The 17,895-nt window shown below is 35.7% G+C and overlaps 1 protein-coding gene across 3 annotated transcripts in view; it reads right to left on the bottom strand.

Annotated features, from left to right (window-relative positions):
- The window catches only part of atp8a1 (ATPase phospholipid transporting 8A1), a 372,853-nt gene that overhangs the window by 133,090 nt on the left and 221,868 nt on the right, over positions 1 to 17,895 (bottom strand). For 2 of the 3 annotated variants that reach the window (XM_088910036.1, XM_088910027.1), the window contains exons 15-17: positions 12,586 to 12,630; positions 6,295 to 6,367; positions 2,146 to 2,251 (exon numbers count right to left, since the gene is read on the bottom strand). In XM_088910036.1, coding sequence (XP_088766162.1) covers positions 2,146 to 2,251; positions 6,295 to 6,367; positions 12,586 to 12,630 — 224 coding nt within the window. The remainder of the gene's footprint in view (positions 1 to 2,145; positions 2,252 to 6,294; positions 6,368 to 12,585; positions 12,631 to 17,895) is intronic. The other variant, XM_088910046.1, reaches the window with a different exon arrangement.

The following is a 17,895-nucleotide window of genomic DNA, read 5'->3' as shown; positions in this document are numbered from 1 at the left end:
CAGTGACGTAGCAGAGTGCTGAAACAGCAGTACACATATCAATAGGAAGTCTTATACTACTGTTTGTGCTACAGTACCTGAATATAATTATATCGTTATTAATTTCTTTAGATACGCGATTCCATATTATATTCCCATTAATCAAATTCTAAAAGTATGCTTTTGTTTACTCCGATAACGAGCATATTTGCAGAAAAGCTTAAAACTATCACTTTTCTCACAAAGTATATAAACGTACAGTAATATGGTCAGAAGGAGCACATAAAAACGTTTCCGAAATAACCACGTAAGACTTTGATGCTTAAAATGTTTAGGGAGAAATGGAATACTGGTGTGTATTTTTTCTTTAAAACACCAATACCAGCAATATACAGTTTACATAATATGATTATGTTCCTAAATTAATATCGTTTATGACCTTCAGATGCATTATGCTCCTCTTCTTTTTATGATCAGCTACTAAAATTTCCCTTTAGTTGTAAAATTCCATATAAATATTCAATACTAAGTGGATTAAAATGTGCACAGTAAAGAGATTAAATGATTAAATCTTTTCACTACCGACCAATGCACCACGAGTGGTGAGTGGCCAGCCAATCACGTACCGCGGTACGCCGTGGTGATTTGTGTGTAGTTGCGTGCAGTACGGGTTTGTACCGTGCATTTTGAATGGCTGCATCTGTATGTATGCATACAGGAGGCTAACCTTCAGACTAAAGAGATCTGAAAGGCGAGACTCAAAGGCTTGCTTACAACATACATTTTTTATACAGAACAGAAACTAGGGGTGGGAGAGAGTTCTCATCAATCACAACAACTTCTGCTCTCTTGACTAATATGTTTGCTTAAATGACACAATGTTCTTAAAGACAAGATATGGCTGGTTAAAGAGTTCAAAGAACATTTGATTTTGCCTTGCAAGATCAGCTCATTCTTAAGGAGTTTTTTTTTCTGTAACAAGCACAGTTTGTGCAAGCAGCAGATAAGAAAAAAGTGAATAAAGTCCACTCAATCAGACATACATGTCTCGCAGGTAGCCTCCTTCATACCATAATCTGAATTTTCATTATACTGTTCATTGGACAACAGCTAAATCACTTGTATTATCTAAATCAGCATGATAGTTTAATGTCACACTACTGCAATGGGACTACTACATGAGAGAACCCAAGTACTGGGCGAGAGGCAGCTGAGTAGGAAATGTGCAAGCAGAACGCAGGGAGTTGCACAGAGCTGCTGGGTGGTACATGCACATTCTGGAGACAAGTAGCAGGCTGCTTGCTGACAAGCAAACTGGATCAATCAGTTGCGCAGGCAGATGTGGCTGTGGCTAACTTGAGATTTGAGCTAACTTGAGCTGTGCGTTCTCAGTCGTACAAGTGAGAGTGCAGTACAGGTTTGTACCACGCACTTTGAATGGCTGCATCTGTATATTCTTAGCCTGTGGTCTTTGGTGAGCATCCCTGGATCCAAGGTGTTGTTTTTTCTTAATGTTTCAGCTTGCTGGCACTACCGCCATATCTGGACCTCTACCACAGCTACCAATACAGGAACTCTATTGATGTCTCCAGTAATTAAAATGCCTAGGCAGAAATCTAACTTCTTGTACAATAAATTAATTTGAAAAAGTTAAAACATATAAAATAATTATCAGTTTAAGTGTCTTAATTTATTAAAACGTCATCATATTTCTTACCTCCATTGAGATACCATTCAGGAAAAAGCATTTTGCTATATATTTTTATTTTGAAGTTATTAGAAAGGTATTTCACAGGAATATAAGAGAAAGGTTACAGATGAGAGAAGGGTATTTGAATTTATAGCTATATACTGTATAGTCCACAAGTGTAGCTGAGGCAATAGCTTGTTTTGTTTCTAGTAGCTAATTCCTCTGGGTATTTTGTTCTAGACTCACATAATACTTTTATTTAAAAAACTACCTTCCGTTCTCAGTTTTAAATGTACTTCCCCATAGTTTGCATCTTTGTTCTCTAGTTCATGTTCTACTGTTGAATCTGAATAAGTCCATAGGGCTGACTTTGTCAATGTCTATACAGGTAGAATACAGAATCATACATAATATAGAAAGCACAGTAAATTATGTCACAATTTACATCTTTATAAATAAGGTTATCTGCAACATACCTGGTGATGCAGCCTGGTAAATAATCTTGTCGTCAGTCTTCTCAGGAACAACTGTGTGGCATACTGCCATCATGGTCATAAATTCCAAAATTACTGGTGCTGTTGGCTAGATTAAAAAAACAGATAAAGCAGTGCTTTAGGAATTAATTATTTCTTTTACAAGTTTCTGACAAATGTCTGGAACGTCTGAGGTGACTTGTAGTTAAAAAGTGAATGTTCCCCAGATAAAGAACAACCAAATGCTGATTTACTTTACCATCAGAAATAAACAGGGGTCAAAGGATGTCAAAGGAAGAATGTACATAAAAATTTGGAATCTATTGTTTATAGCTGTTCTAGTCTAGTCTAGAAATTTTAACATAACCCTATATTTTAAGTTACATCAGACATCAAATATTATTTACAATGCAAATTCAGAAGAAAAACAATCTTTTGTTGAGCTTTACATGAAAAAATAATCATTTACTTCAGAGATGAGAATCAAGCAAAATTAAAACAGAACACTTATACTTATATAGACATTTCTTGGAATGGCTTTAAAACTTTAACGGCCATTTTGCCGAGAAACTTTAAAATCGCTTGTAGTGTACTACTGACTGTCACATTTTCAGTTTCTTGGGTTTTTCAATAAATTTGTAAATCTGTGCTTCTTTACTTATGATATCACACTTAAATTTTAAGAGTCTCACTTAAGGGGACGGACTCGTGAGCAGAAAGTGGTTTCACAAGTAATTGGTTTGTAAATTAAAAGCTGTGATTTGGATATGGAAAATTACATTACTTCAGTACTTAGCTAGTAATTACTACATTACTTAACTAGTACTTACATTAATTTCATTTTATATGTTGTCCTATTTCTTTAAATTCACTTAACATAGAATATTAATATGGAATCATGTAACTAAAGGCACATTTTGGCAGATGAAAATAAAAATAGGTTTCTGAGCATTAACAATATTCATTTATAAAAATAATAAATATTTTGCTGGATGTGGTAGGTTTTTCCACTTTCTTTCATAAACTTGCATCAAATCACCTTCATAAACCTGCATCCACATTTTTAACTTGGTTAATTGTGGCTATTTTGGAAATGTAGTGATGTGCTTGTTTTACAGTGGCAATATGAAATAATAATGATTGCTAAGTGACAAGCTTGATTTCTTCTCATCCAAACTAAGCTGTGTTAATAAAAAGCAAAACCGATATAATAGTAGCAAACCCAAGTGAAGACACTGAGCAAACTGTTGATACATATACAGCGGCTATCAAAATATTAATGCCCCTGGGCTTTTACATTTTATTGTGTTACAATATGGCATCATAATGAGTGTTTTTGCTATTAATTGACAGAAGACACCCTTTAATGCAAAATGTTTTACAGATCCTCCTAAATTAATTATAAATATAAAATGGAAAATAACTGATTGCAAGTATTCACCCCCTTTGAGTCAATATTTGGTAGAGACATGGTAGGCGTCGGCTGTACGTTTTGAGTCATTGTCCTACAGGAAGGTCCTACAGGAAGGTGAATCTCACAAGTTCTATGTCTCTTGCAGACTGCAACAGGTGTTCCTTCAGGATTTATGTGTTCTTTGCTGCATCCATTTTTCTGTCTTCACAAGTCTTCCAGGAACTGATGGAGCAAAGCTTTCCCATAGCATGATACTGCCACCACCATGCTTCACAGTAGGGATGGTGTTCTCAGGATGCTGTTCATTGTTATGCTCGCGCCAAACATAGTGCTTACCGTTGAGGCCAAAAAGGTAAATTTTGGCCTAGTCATACGATAGAATCTTCTACCACTTGGTCTCAGAGTCTTCCACATGCCTACTGGAAAAGTGTAGTCGAGATTTATATGTATGATTTGTCACTTTCCCATGAAGCCCAAATTTGTGAGGCACTAATGCAATTCTCATATGCACAGTTTCTCCCAACTCAGCCATGAAAGACTGTAATATCTTTAGGTTTGTCACAGGCTTCTTGGCGGGCTCCCTGCCTAGTGCACTTCTTGCCTGGAAACTCACACAGTTGTGCTAAGTTTTCTACATTTCTTTATAATTAAATTTGGGGGATATATAATGCCTTGGAAATCTTTTTATACCTTTTCAATAACCATATTGCAGATTTGTTTTCAAAGTTCCTTTGTCTTCATGATGTAGTTTTTGTTGGGAGCTGTACTAATCAGCTGTGGGACCTCCTTGAAGGTAGATACAGTATATGTATGCTGAGCTCATGTGAAACAATTGCACGCATGTGGACTCCATTTAACAAATTATGTGAATTTGTGTGAGTCTATTTAGGTGTGTCACAGTAAAGGGGGTGAATACTTATGCAATCACTTATTTTCTGTTTTCTATGTATAATTAATTTAGGAGGATCTGTAGGAATTTTGTTTTCACTTCCACATTATAGAGTGTTTTGTGTCAGTAAAATCCCACATACATTGTGATTCTATTTTGTAACATAGTAAAATGTGAAAAACCACAAGTTACCACAAGATGGTGACAAAGAACAAATGACAACCAAACTCAAGAGTATCTTACAGAGGTCCCCAGGTTTAATTCTAATATTACTTTATAGAAACTGAGAATTTAAAACATAAATACAACATGTTCTCACCAAAACATTTACAGTGTTTATTCAGATGCAAGTAAACCTTGGTCTAGTTTAGAGGGGCCAGAATCAAGTAAAGAAAAACTTAAAAAACATTAAATACCACTAAATCATGAAATGTTCTTGAAAGCACTTTACTTGGAATCAAGATTGGAGGTGTAATAGAGATTTTAATTATGTGGATTAAATTTGATATAATGGACATATTTCAATAAAGGCATCTAGGTTTCTTCTGCAGATTAATATTTCAGAATGTGACAAAGAATACATATTAAAACTATCACAGTATTAAGCAAGAAGATGCTTTATGTATGTTATCACTAGTAAGCAAACTAAATAGCTTGGGAAAGGGAATATGTGGTTAGTGGTATATGTTGTGCAATATTTCTTTAACAAGTATTTTCTAATTCTTTCATAATGTTTAAACTGCTGTTTAGTAAAACAAAATATAATATGTTCTGTTTTAATTCTTAATCCTCAAAACTGAGCTTATAATTGGCCATATATGAGCCTTCACTCAAAACATAATTTAGTTTTAGCTAAAGCAGTGAATTACTAATTACAGAGAATTACTAATCCATAAATATAAGCTGTAATTTTTCATACTTTTTTTGCTTTTCATATGTCTGTACTATTTGCTTCTCACCCTAGTATTTTCTTCTTGGCTGTTTCTACATTGGTTTCTGAAATTGTTATTCAACCAATCTATCCATTTTTCAACCTCTTTATCCAACTGGGGGTCAGGGTGGCTCAGAGGCTATTACTGGCAAGCAACCAGTGCACGGCAGAATACATCCTAGATGGGACATTGGTCCTTCACAGAGATCACACAAACACAAACGCACACACTTACACCAGGGACAGTATTCCTAAAACCCAGTTAACCTAGGATTATTTCTTTGGACTGTGGGGGAAAATTAGAGCACCTTGAGGAAACCCACGCAAATATAGGGAGAATTGAACCCAGGGCTCCAGCGTTGCGTAGCGGCATTGCGAACAACTCTGCCACTGTGCTGCCCTTAATAAAACAATTCTTGAAATAGTTCTAAGATCAAATGGAATCATGCTTTAAACTGCTATTAAATTCCCATTACTCTTCTAATCTCCAAAGTGTATGTACATGCGACTGACTGGAGTCCCGTATAGGTTGTACCCTGCCCAAAGCCTGTTGCTTGCCCGGTTAGGCTCCCCTGTGACCCTGTATTGGATATTGTATAAGTTAGAAAATGAATGGATGAATTATATTGCAAATTTACCTGTCTAAGCATTCTACATATTCTCATACATTATTTTTTAATATAATACAAATACTAGTAAAACCCCAAAGCAGAATAACAGATAAATGCAAGCTATAGAGAATATACAAAAAAGAAATGATGTGCGTGTGTGGAGGTTGGCACGGTGGTGCAGTGGCTTGCATTGTTGGGGATGTGCGTTTAATTCCAGACCTGGGGTGCATGCTGCGTGGAGATTGTTCTTTCTATGTTTGTATGGTTTCCTCCAGAAATATTTAAGAAGCAATCCAGTGCTACTTACATGGTTACTCTGGAGGTTTTCCAGTAAGCTTGGGTCATTAAATCCCATTTCATCAAGAGACTGTGCACTGTGGCTGTAAGAGATTGAGAAAAACAAAAGTACTTCAGTTAATGACAAGAAAGTATGTTAATGTACAATTCCAACCATTCAAAATGCGCAGAGTTTGCTGCGTCAAAACGCGGTGGGCGTGGAGCATCATACCACATTATACCGCATGCAAATTGAAATATGATAAAAGTATCTGGAAGCACCTTGTAAAAGTGCCAGGTGGAGCTAATAAAGATTAATGTTTCATGTACAGCATTTGAACAGTCGCCAGAAAACGCATGGTTTCAAATCCCGGTCACTGCTGAAGGGCAATCTTTTTCCAATTAAGAATTTAAGTTGTATACTCGTTAGATTTTTAATAATTTTATACTGTGTATTATAGCATGTTAATCACTAAACTTTAAAAAGTTGATATATTTTATAAAAGCAAGTAAGACTGCTCAGTTGGACAAAAGTACACAACCCTCCACCTTCATCATTAATATTAATAATAATATTTTAATTATGCAGAAATATTTTATGCATTAAAGTCTTTACAGAAGATATTACTAATATTATTAATAATGAATGACCTTGGACAGGCTGTAAGCTCAAAGTATTACCCTGATTCACTTTTTTTGTAACTGTCTTTGTAAACGAAAATACTTTATTTTTTCATTGACAAAAAGTAACACCACAGCATTTAGTTGATCCAATCATGTATTCGTTTCCAATCATACAAAGTAAGTTTTGTGAATCTCCGATTCACCATGCCTTTCACATGCCCATAAACTATATTAATTTAGGAACACAAACATATTATGTAAACTGTATATGGCTGGTATTGGTATTTTAAATAAAAAAATACACACCAGTATTCCACTTTCTCCCTAAACATTTTAAGCATGGAAGTATTTTATGTAGTTATTTTGGAAACATTTTTATGTGCTACTTCTGACCATATTAAGTTTATGTACTTTGTGAAAAGTGATGTTTCAACCTTTTCTGCAAATAATCTTGTTATCAGAGTAAACAAAAGCATACTTTTAGAATTTGATTAATAGGAACTATAATATGGAATCACGTATCTAAAGAAATTAATAACGATATAATTATATTTATGTACTGTAGCTCAAATAATAGGCAGTGAAAACATTTCTCAGTCCGCCCGTGGGGTAAAGGGGGACTGTCTTTCACTGGAAGGTTCGCCTATTCTACTCTGAGAATGTAGGGGGGAGGAAAAGTGCTTTTTTTGTGTTAACAAAAACTACTTAAGTATACTTAAGAGCTGTTAAACTGGTTCTATTTAATGTTCTATTTATTTTTCGGAACAGCCAGCCGGCCCAAACCACACAGACACCAGCTAACCTGCTAGAGCACCACAGCTCACACTCAAACATATCACAGATCAGTCCCAGTGTGTGAGATATTGCTGTATGATCTGTGTTTGATCTTTGATCTGAGCTTTAATAGAGAGCTTATCTCTATTAATATAAATATCAAATGGTATTAAATAAATACAACTTTTTTGTATAGATGAAACTTTTCTAAAATTTATTTTAAAAAATAAAAATGATTACAATCTAATTTTTCCACGTTTGATCCCATGAGGTAGTACAATACGCTCCTGCTTTGTTTAACGATGGAACGAAAAACAAATCTAAATGGTGAGAAAGCTATGTTTAAAGTTAATTAAGGGACTTAGAAGACAAAGATAATGATTTACATTGTATTGTCAGATTGTGAATCAATAATTAAACATGAGTTTGCGGTTTTAATCAAAATAGGGGTAATGGGGTTAGACCATTAGACATGCAATACACTTCCTTGTGATCATCTTAGAATCTTTGTGTAAGCTGTAAGTTTTTTTAACTTTTTAATTAAACGTTTTAAACACTTTAATTTTGTAAACACACATTTCGTACAGATACAGTACAATCACATTCTCCTGTCTACCCGTGGTGTAAAACAAATTAGCAGGTGATTGAGATAACAATGCACCACCGAGTGGAATGTTCTTTTTCACAAGTGTAAAAAGAGGTGATACGTGTCTCCTCTATAACTCTTCAGTTTACTGAGAAATTCCGCCAGACCCTCACAACATTGCCCAATAATACTCTTCTTGTGTCTAATTTTTAGTTCAGCAGGATTTGTGTGATAAGCACATTGTTTAATGGGGATGACATTACCCACATCTATTATCACTGTATAACACTACACTACTACTGGGTGGTTGCGTCAGCCTGCGTAGTCTGCAAAGGAACAAGTAATAGATTGATTCCATGCTGAAAAGAGAAGAGAGAAAACACAACGTTTCGGCTGTGAAGCCTTCTTCATGTGTGAGGGTCTTCAGCTCAAAATGAAAAGCTTGGAGTTTATAATGATAATGTTTCTTTATTAGCCCTATACAATTTCTTGCATTAGGAATTTGTCTTTTTGCATACCCCAGCTTTTCTCCATGAGACACAGACACACAGACAAGGAGAGAGAAGCTTGGGGTCAGAGCGCAGGGTCAGCCATTGTACAGCACCTCTGGAGCAGTTGGGGTTAAGGGCCTTGCTCAGGGGCCCAACGGAGTAGGATTCCTCTGCCAGCTGCGGGATTTGAACCGGTAACCTTCCAGGCACAGGCGCAGATCCTTAGCCACAGAGCTACCGCTCCGCGATCTGAACGAGTTAAACTTTGATGCAGGAAAAATGTAGTGCATCTGCTGGTCAAGTGATTGAGGGCTTGCCAGCGCGGTGACATCACTGCCTTTCATATGAATAGGAGGGACCTGGTCCGTCGGGGTTGAGGGCAGATCTCACTGTAGCTCGACTGGCTGCTTCACTGTTGAGTGACGCTGGAGGCACGGATTTGATTCCCCAGCTGGTAGGGAGTGAGCCTGAAAGCGCTACATACTATCTTCTGTGTTGCATTAACTAACTCTTTATTCCGCCAGACAGTGTATGAATATAATTATATTTTTATTAATTTCTTTAGATACACCCTTATATTATAAACGCCCTTAGGCTGGGCAAACGATTTTTTTAATTTTTAAAAAAGAAATAAAAAATGAAATATAATGATGTGTTCCTGCTTAACTTAGACATTGCATGACTTTAAAATCTATAAAAACAGGTTTCGATAGTTAATAACCACTTTTTATGCGCAAAAAACGGGTGATCTTTCTTCCTCGTGATCAGCTTAGAATCTTTGTGTATGCTGTAGGTTTTTTCTTCTGAATTAAACGTTTATAATACATGAATTTCATAAAGACAACACATGTTTCGAACAGAAAAAATCATATTCTGTTCCCTTCCTGGTATGTAGAACAGATCAGCAGGTCTTTTTTTACCAACTGCTTTTTTCCCCTGTGTTTAACACATTGGCGAGCTAATGTCCTCTCTTTGCTAGCTAATGGTACTTGTGGCTGTGTTTCTGCGTTGCGTAGCAACGAGGGACTATATTCTCAGGCAGAGGAACGTACACATCTTAATTTTCGAGTTAAATAAATTATTAAAATTAAAATTCATTCTATACAGCAATTGCATATTTGGGGACCATTTTACAAAAGCAATAAGGCACTTGAGGCCTGTGCTATATTGTGGATTCACATTTTTCTGTCTCTTTTCTCACCTGCTGCGGTTCGGTCACAGAAGGGTTAAAAAGAGGTCAGACAGGCAGAGGGAAGGGGGAGGGGTGAAACTGTTACCTGTCCTGGATAAAGCGGTTAAAAAAATAGGTGGATTTACACCTATGAAAAGCATTCCAATTTTAATGTGATACAGAAGATATTATTCATAATAAATGATCATGGACAGTCTTTAAACTGAAAATTTATAGAGGAGACACATTGTGTATCACCTCTTTTTTACACTTGGAAGAACATTCCAATGTTAATGCGACAATGAAGATATTATTAATAACCTTTTAAATCTGAAGCTGTTAACTCTACTTCAGACCTGCACACCTTCACACCTACATGTCAAGATCATGGTTTATCATGCGTGAATGAGTCAAATTAAAAGTAAAACGTGTTTACAAAGGAAGTGGAATACAGTTATACCGCTGGGGACTCAAACCCGGGCCTCCGACATCACACAATAGGGAACCAGCCAGCTGAGCTAAAGGGAGATCTCTCTTCAGCCCGGCGGCTGAGGTCCCTGCTAGTTATTCAGGGGGAAAGGTGGTGACGTCACCACACTGGCAAGCATGTTCTTTAGATACTTTAGATACTTTTGTTTAGATACGCAAGCGTATTTGCAGAAAAGGTTAAAATATTATAACTTTTTACAAAGTATATAAACTTAATATAGTCAGAAGGAGCACGTAAAATCGTTTCCAAAATAATCACTTGTAAAACTTTGATGATTAAAATGTTTAGGAAGAAAGTGGAATACTGGTGTGTATTTTTTCTTTAAACTACCAATACCAGCCATATACAGTTTACATAATATGTTTAAATTAATATTATTATTAATATTAATATTTTTATGACCATCAGATGCGTTATGTTCCTCTTCTTTTATGCTGAGCTACTAAAATTTCCCTTTAGTTGTAAAATTCCATATAAATATTCAATACTAAGCAAATTAAAACATGAACAGTAAAGAGATTAAATGAAGCAATTGTTTCACTAACAACCAATACACCATGAGTGCCCATCGGTCATTTTGTACAACGCGGTGAACTTTAATTTCCCGCGGTCCGGGATTGTACCATGCATTTTGAATGGCTGCATCTGTATTTTAATATACAGAGATGAAATACAAAATCATTATTCAAAGCACTCAAAAAAGTGATAGTAGATCTAAAAAATTTTGAAGGCTTCTAAGTTTTAATGCAACATGTATTTTACTAGGTTCATTTAAATAAAAATACGAATCAAATAAGTAAATTATGAAAAAACTATCACTTGTACTTTGGTATATTTACTGCCACATCAAATTCTTTGCTGGTAATGCTGTTTAGCAGTGAGAATCAGCTTCACCAAAAGACAAAATTAAGAGAAGGGCTAAGAGAAGCTGATTTTCTACCTGCTTCTTAATTTAAGATGTTTGTATAGAGGGTTTAATGAAAATGATTAGGGCACCACAGAGAATCAAACATAATACAATTAACAGGACAATAATGAACAAGGAAAAACAAAAATGCAGATGATATAAACTGTTGCTTTCAAAACAATGTTGGCTGAAATTGTTGAGGTTAAAATTACACCTGTTTTAGCAGACCCCACAATTTCCACCGAAAATTAGAACAACTTGTGTATGGATTAGCAGAACCAAAATCCTGCATTTGTATGAGAAGCATGAGAAAGACACAATGAAAAACCAACAAAATAAAAGAGAAAATTGGGCAAGCTGAGGACGTGGGATTGAAATTATTTAACATGCCTTGCCCAACTTATCACAGCTCCTTATAGGATCCACTGAAATCATAGCAGTACGGCCAAAGCTATTTTAACCTATTCACTACCGTTTATGGACTATCTACTGACCAATATTATAACTGACAATGAGTGAATTTGTAAACTGTTATAGTTTGGCACTATAGAAGTACTGACAGTCTTTTCTCCTAAGCTTCACCAAGAAACTTGCAGTTTCACAACATTATTCAAAGTAATTAAAAGCAAGTATATGGTTTCTTCAATGTTAATGATAAAACCCATAATCATTACCACAATCATAAGAATCTATGCCTTACTACTTTTGGCTTCCTTGCTGCATGTCAAATATTGAATATTCTTTGACTAAGTACTAGTGGGGAAGTCTGCATATCGTGCAACTGTTGAGCAGCTGAAGAATTTCTTATTACTAAATCAAAAGTCTCCCCATCTTTTTTCAGATTTAAACTTGAGACATGTATCAGACCAAAATATCTCAAAAAGTAATTCTATATATCTAACTAATAGATACTAATATTCAATTACTGTGATGTGAATACTGTACAAAAACATTTAAACTGTGCAGCACTATACTATAAAATAACACATTCTGTATCACTTAGATAATACTACTATTTCCTAACACAAGCCCTGTGAAATTATAGATTTGAAGAATCCTATGGTTATTGAAATATTCTTAAATGCTCGTAGCCATAAAGTGCTGTTACTTTTAATGACAGCAGTTATTACATTAATAGCTTTTCTTTTATCAGTAATGTGGGAAAAGAAACAAAAGAAAGCTAAAACCATGCCAAAAAGCATTCTTATGACCTATTCCTTAGGATGCTAAACAAACAAACAAACAAACAAACAAATCATACGAGATCAGGAACTCTTACCAGTCATCATCTGTGTAACTATATTCCTCAGGCTCAGGAGAGTGACTTCAGTAAAAGGAGAAAGCAAAAAAGCGCAAGAAAGAACACAATACTATCACTACACACATGATACAATGACTTCCTGGCATATCAGCCTTTAAAACACATTTGATCTGGCTGATGTCTATTTCTGAGTCCACTTACAATTATGATTTTGTGAATGACGACTGGAATTGCTACATTGTTTATGACGACATTAGAGATTTCAAAAGATAGATGAGACCTCCAAATGTGAATAAATAAAAAAGCCATTTAAAATGATGCATCACCAAGAGATGAAAAGATATTGTGGGTCAAAATTAGGGGGAGACTTGGACAATCTTGAAAATACAATGCTAAAGCTTGAAATACAGCAGCAAACTATTGTAAAACAATGACAAAATTACAAGTTACCTTAACACGTAATACCCATTTTACATACAATCCCAGCATTTTCATGAAGCACTTAAAAACATCTGTGTTGTGCACAAAGTCAGTTTCACTTCTTTGTAAAAAGTAATAATAATAATACAGTAATAATTAAAAAGTCACAAACATACAACAATTTGATACAATGATACATTGTATTGTAAATATAACATATACAATCTATCACAACACCATTGCCTTGCACACCAACAAGAGCAATAGAATCTATTTGTAAATCTATCTGCCATGATACAAAAGGTTGATCATTCACTCAGGGATTACAAATATAAGAATTAATAATGTCTGAGTTATTATAATTCCATTATAATGGGTTACATGTCTACCTCATATATTATATCAGTCTCATATATGTAATCACATTCATATTCTCAAAGACAAAATATGCCTTTACTGTCGTGAGCTAAAATGTATCAAATGTGTTTAGAATAGTTTAACTTCCGAGAACTGTGAATACAGACTCAAACATCCATTGGCCAGCTGGAGTTTTGAACTTCCTGCTGAAGACGGAGCTAGGTTGGGTTTGTCGCCATGATAGGACTTGGGTATTCCTCAACTCTCACTTGTACGACTGTGAACGCGCAGCTCAACTTAATCTCCGAATCAAGTTAGCCACAGCTACATCTGCCTGCGCAACTGATTGATCCAGTTTGCTTGTCAGCAAGCAGCCTGCTACTTGTCTCCAGAATGTGCATGTACCACCCAGCAGCTCTGTGCAACTCCCTGTGTTCTGCTTGCGCATTTCCTACTCAGCTGCCTCTCGCCCAGTACTTGGGTTCTCTCATGTAGTAGTCCCATTGCAGTAGTGTGACATTAAACTATCATGCTGATTTAGATAATACAAGTGATTTAGCTGTTGTCCAATGAACAGTATAATGAAAATTCAGATCATGGTATGAAGGAGGCTACCTGCGAGACATATATGTCTGATTGAGTGGACTTTATTCACTTTTTTCTTATCTGCTGCTTGCACAAACTGTGCTTGTTACAGAAAAAAACTCCTTAAGAATGAGCCGATCTTGCAAGGCAAAATCAAATGTTCTTTGAACTCTTTAACCAGCCATATCTTGTCTTTAAGAACATTGTGTCATTTAAGCAAACATATTAGTCAAGAGAGCAGAAGTTGTTGTGATTGATGAGAACTCTCTCCCACCCCGAGTTTCTGTTCTGTATAAAAAATGTATGTTGTAAGCAAGCCTTTGAGTCTCGCCTTTGAGATCTCTTTAGTCTGAAGGTTTACCTCCTGTATGCATACATACAGATGCAGCCATTCAAAATGTATGGTACAAACCCGTACTGCACGCAACTACCCACAAACCACAGTGGCGTACCGCGGTACGTGATTGGCTGGCCAAAATGACCGACAGGGGCACTCGTGGTGCATTGGTCGGTAGTGAAAAGATTTAATCATTTAATCTCTTTACTGTGCACATTTTAATCCGCTTAGTATTGAATATTTATATGGAATTTTACATTATACATAACTAAAGGGAAATTTTAGTAGCTGAGCATAAAAAGAAGAGGATCATAATGCATCTGAAGGTCATAAACGATATTGATTTAGGAACATAAACATATTATGTAAACTGTATATTGCTGGTATTAGAAGTTTAAATAAAAAAATACACACCAGTATTCCATTTCTCCCTAAACATTTTAAGCATCAAAGTCTTACATATGGTTATTTCGGAAACGGAAACGTTTTTACACGCTCCTTCTGACCATATTACTGTACGTTTATATACTTTGTGAAGAGTGATCGTTTTAACCTTTTCTGCGAATACGCTCGTTATCGGAGTCAACAAAAGTATACTTTTAGAATTTGATTAATAGGGAATATAATATGGAATAGCGCATCTAAAGAAATTAATAATGATATAACTATATTCAGGTACTGTAGCACAAATAGTAGTATAAGACTTTCTATTGATATGCGTATGGCTGTTTCACCACTATGCTACATCACTGCGTTTGTAGCATGATAGCTTAAATGACTGATTTATAAGCGTGAGGTTGTGTGTTTAAATCCAGCAATCGCTATGAGTTTTCTTTTAACAAATAAACATTTCTTTGAAAAACTAAAATAGCAAATATTATGGACACTATATTGACATTTTTTATATTTCTAAATATAAAAACATGTTCGTACTGTATGTACACAGCAGTACCACAGGGTGTAGGGTGCAAACCCACATGAGCACGAAGTGCTACAGATGCAGCCATTCAAAATGAGCGGGGTACGCCGCGGTAAAACGTGGTGGGCGTGTCGCGTCATACTGGAAATTACCATACGCAAATTAGATTATGTTAATAGTATCCGGAATCACCTTGTAAAACCGCCACGAGGAGCTAATAAAGCTTAACCTCTCATATACAGCATTTGAGCTTTTAAATTTAAACTGTACATTACAGCATGTTAATCATCATTCATTAAAAAGTTGGTATATTTTATGAAAGCAAGATTGCTCAGTTGGGCAAAAGTACACAACCTACCTTTATAATAAATATTTTAATTATGCAGAAATATTTTATGCATCAAAGTCTTTACCGAAAATATTACTAATAGTATTAATAATGAATGACCTTGGACAAGCTGTAAACTCAAAGTATTACCCTGGTCCACATTCTTTGTAACTGTCTTTGTAAACAAAAATACTTTATTTTTTCATTGACAAAAAGTAACACCACAGCATTTCGTTGATCTGATCACACATTCGTTTCCAATCATACAAAGTAAGTCAGAGTCACAAGTAACTAACTAACAAGGACAGGACATTAGCTAGCCAACATGATAAAGGAATAAATTACTTGTTTTTTGTTGATTTCTTTAGCACATTTATTTGAACACTTCCATCAATCATACAATCACTGAAAAACTGTCCAATCCCTAGTTCGTCAGGCATTTTCTTTTTCGCCGCGGGAGCGCTCCTACTGGTCCTGGTCTCAGTGCCTTCTAGGATATTACACCAGCGATTTGTTGTTAAAATTGGGTTTCCGATAACGCCACAGTAAACTCTCGTTTTTATACTACTATAACAGACATAATCTCCCTTGCATTTTAACCGAGCGTTTCATAATTTCTACGAATGAAAATGATTTAAACTATGCGACACTAATCATTCAACAAGAGCTCAAAATATAACAAGAATCCTCAAGAGCGCAACAAAGACAGCAGAAAGAGATATCAGATACATGAGAATCCAAGCTTTTTTATTTACGCTAAGAAATAGTCTTTAAAATTTCTTTATCACACAGTGAAGTCAAAATTCCAGGGTGTATGTCTATAAGAGAATATAGCATGGCTTCGAATGTGTGTTAGCCAATCAGATTTCAGGACCGAAATCATCCGTTTTATAATAGGGAATATAGTATGGAATCACGTATCTAAAGAAATCAATAATGATATTAATTTAAGGATCTAAATATCTAAAAATACGTATCTATATAGCAGGTAGTATTACTGTATTCCACTTTCTTTGTAAACATGGAAAAACAGATTCACAACGCGAAGCTGTGTCACTCTTCTGTGTAAAAAAAAACAGTTTGAACACCGTGGCTGCTGTTTTTAATAAGCTGCTGAGTAAAGAATAGGAATGTTCCTGCTGTCAGTCTTTACCGAAGATATCACTAATAGTATTAATAATGAATGACCTTGGACAAGCTGTAAAGTGTAAGTATTACCCTGGTCCACATTCTTTGTAATCATCTTTGTAAACGAAAAGACTATTTTTTCATTGACAAAAAGTAACATCACAGCATTTAGTTGATCCGATCACATATTCGTTTCCAATCATACAGATGCAGCCATTCAAAATGCACGGTACAAACCCATACCGCGGGCATCTACGTGTGCGCCACCGCGCCCTACCTCGGTACATGATTGGCTGGCCAAAATGACTGACAGGGGCACTCGTGGTGCACAGAAAGCCTTCAAACCAAATGTATTTTAAAGACCACGACATGTGAAAATGTTCACAGCCTCCACATAAAACTATCAGTGAGCTAATTCTCTTTTTTTTAAACCTCCGGTTTTTCATCGATGTGTAATTACGCACTAACTGGAACCCGGGGGGACCGCTGTGTACACACATTCACAACACGAGAAATACTGCTCAATACGACTTCGTGCGAAAAACCTGTATATCACCATAGGAAGCATAACAGCGTAGCCTCCAATTACCCAGACCACAAAACAAAGGAATAAAGCTTTGTTTGATTTCTGAAACCCTTTCTTTATGTCTTGTTTTCATTCAGGTAAGGGTCAACTATATACACAATACTGCTGACAGCAGGAAAATTCCTATTCTTTACTCAGCAGCGTCTTAAAACCAGCACCCATGGTGTTCAAACCAATTTTTATTACACAGAAGACTGACACAGCTTCGCGTTGTGAATCTGTTTTTCTAAGAAAACATGTGAGTGGGGGAGGTGGACTTGCCCTTATTCTACTTTGAAAATACCTGAGAAACCGGTTTGTTTACAAACAATGTAGATACACAAAGAGAGAGAGATGCAATAACCGCGCAGCGCCAGGCAAATGCACATTAATGTAGGGCTTTCAGGCTCACATGGATTTGCGCCCTACAGTACAACCTGCGGTACCGCTGTGTACATACAGTACGAACATGTTGTGATATTTAGAAATATAAAAAATGTCAATATAATGCCAATAATATTTGCTATTTTAGTTTTTCAAAGAAATGTTTATTTGTTAAAAGAAAACTGATGGCGACAGTTGGGTTTGAACACTCAACCACAGGGTTATAAGTCAGTCACTTAAGCTATCACGCCACCGAGGCAGTCATGTGACAAGCACATATCAATGGAAAGTCTTATACTACTATT

Source organism: Atractosteus spatula, chromosome 1 (genome assembly GCF_055471065.1).
Source record: "Atractosteus spatula isolate fAtrSpa1 chromosome 1, fAtrSpa1.hap1, whole genome shotgun sequence".
In the NCBI taxonomy this organism is placed as follows: Eukaryota; Metazoa; Chordata; class Actinopteri; order Semionotiformes; family Lepisosteidae; genus Atractosteus; species Atractosteus spatula.
This window is presented reverse-complemented; position numbering and strand designations above follow the sequence as displayed.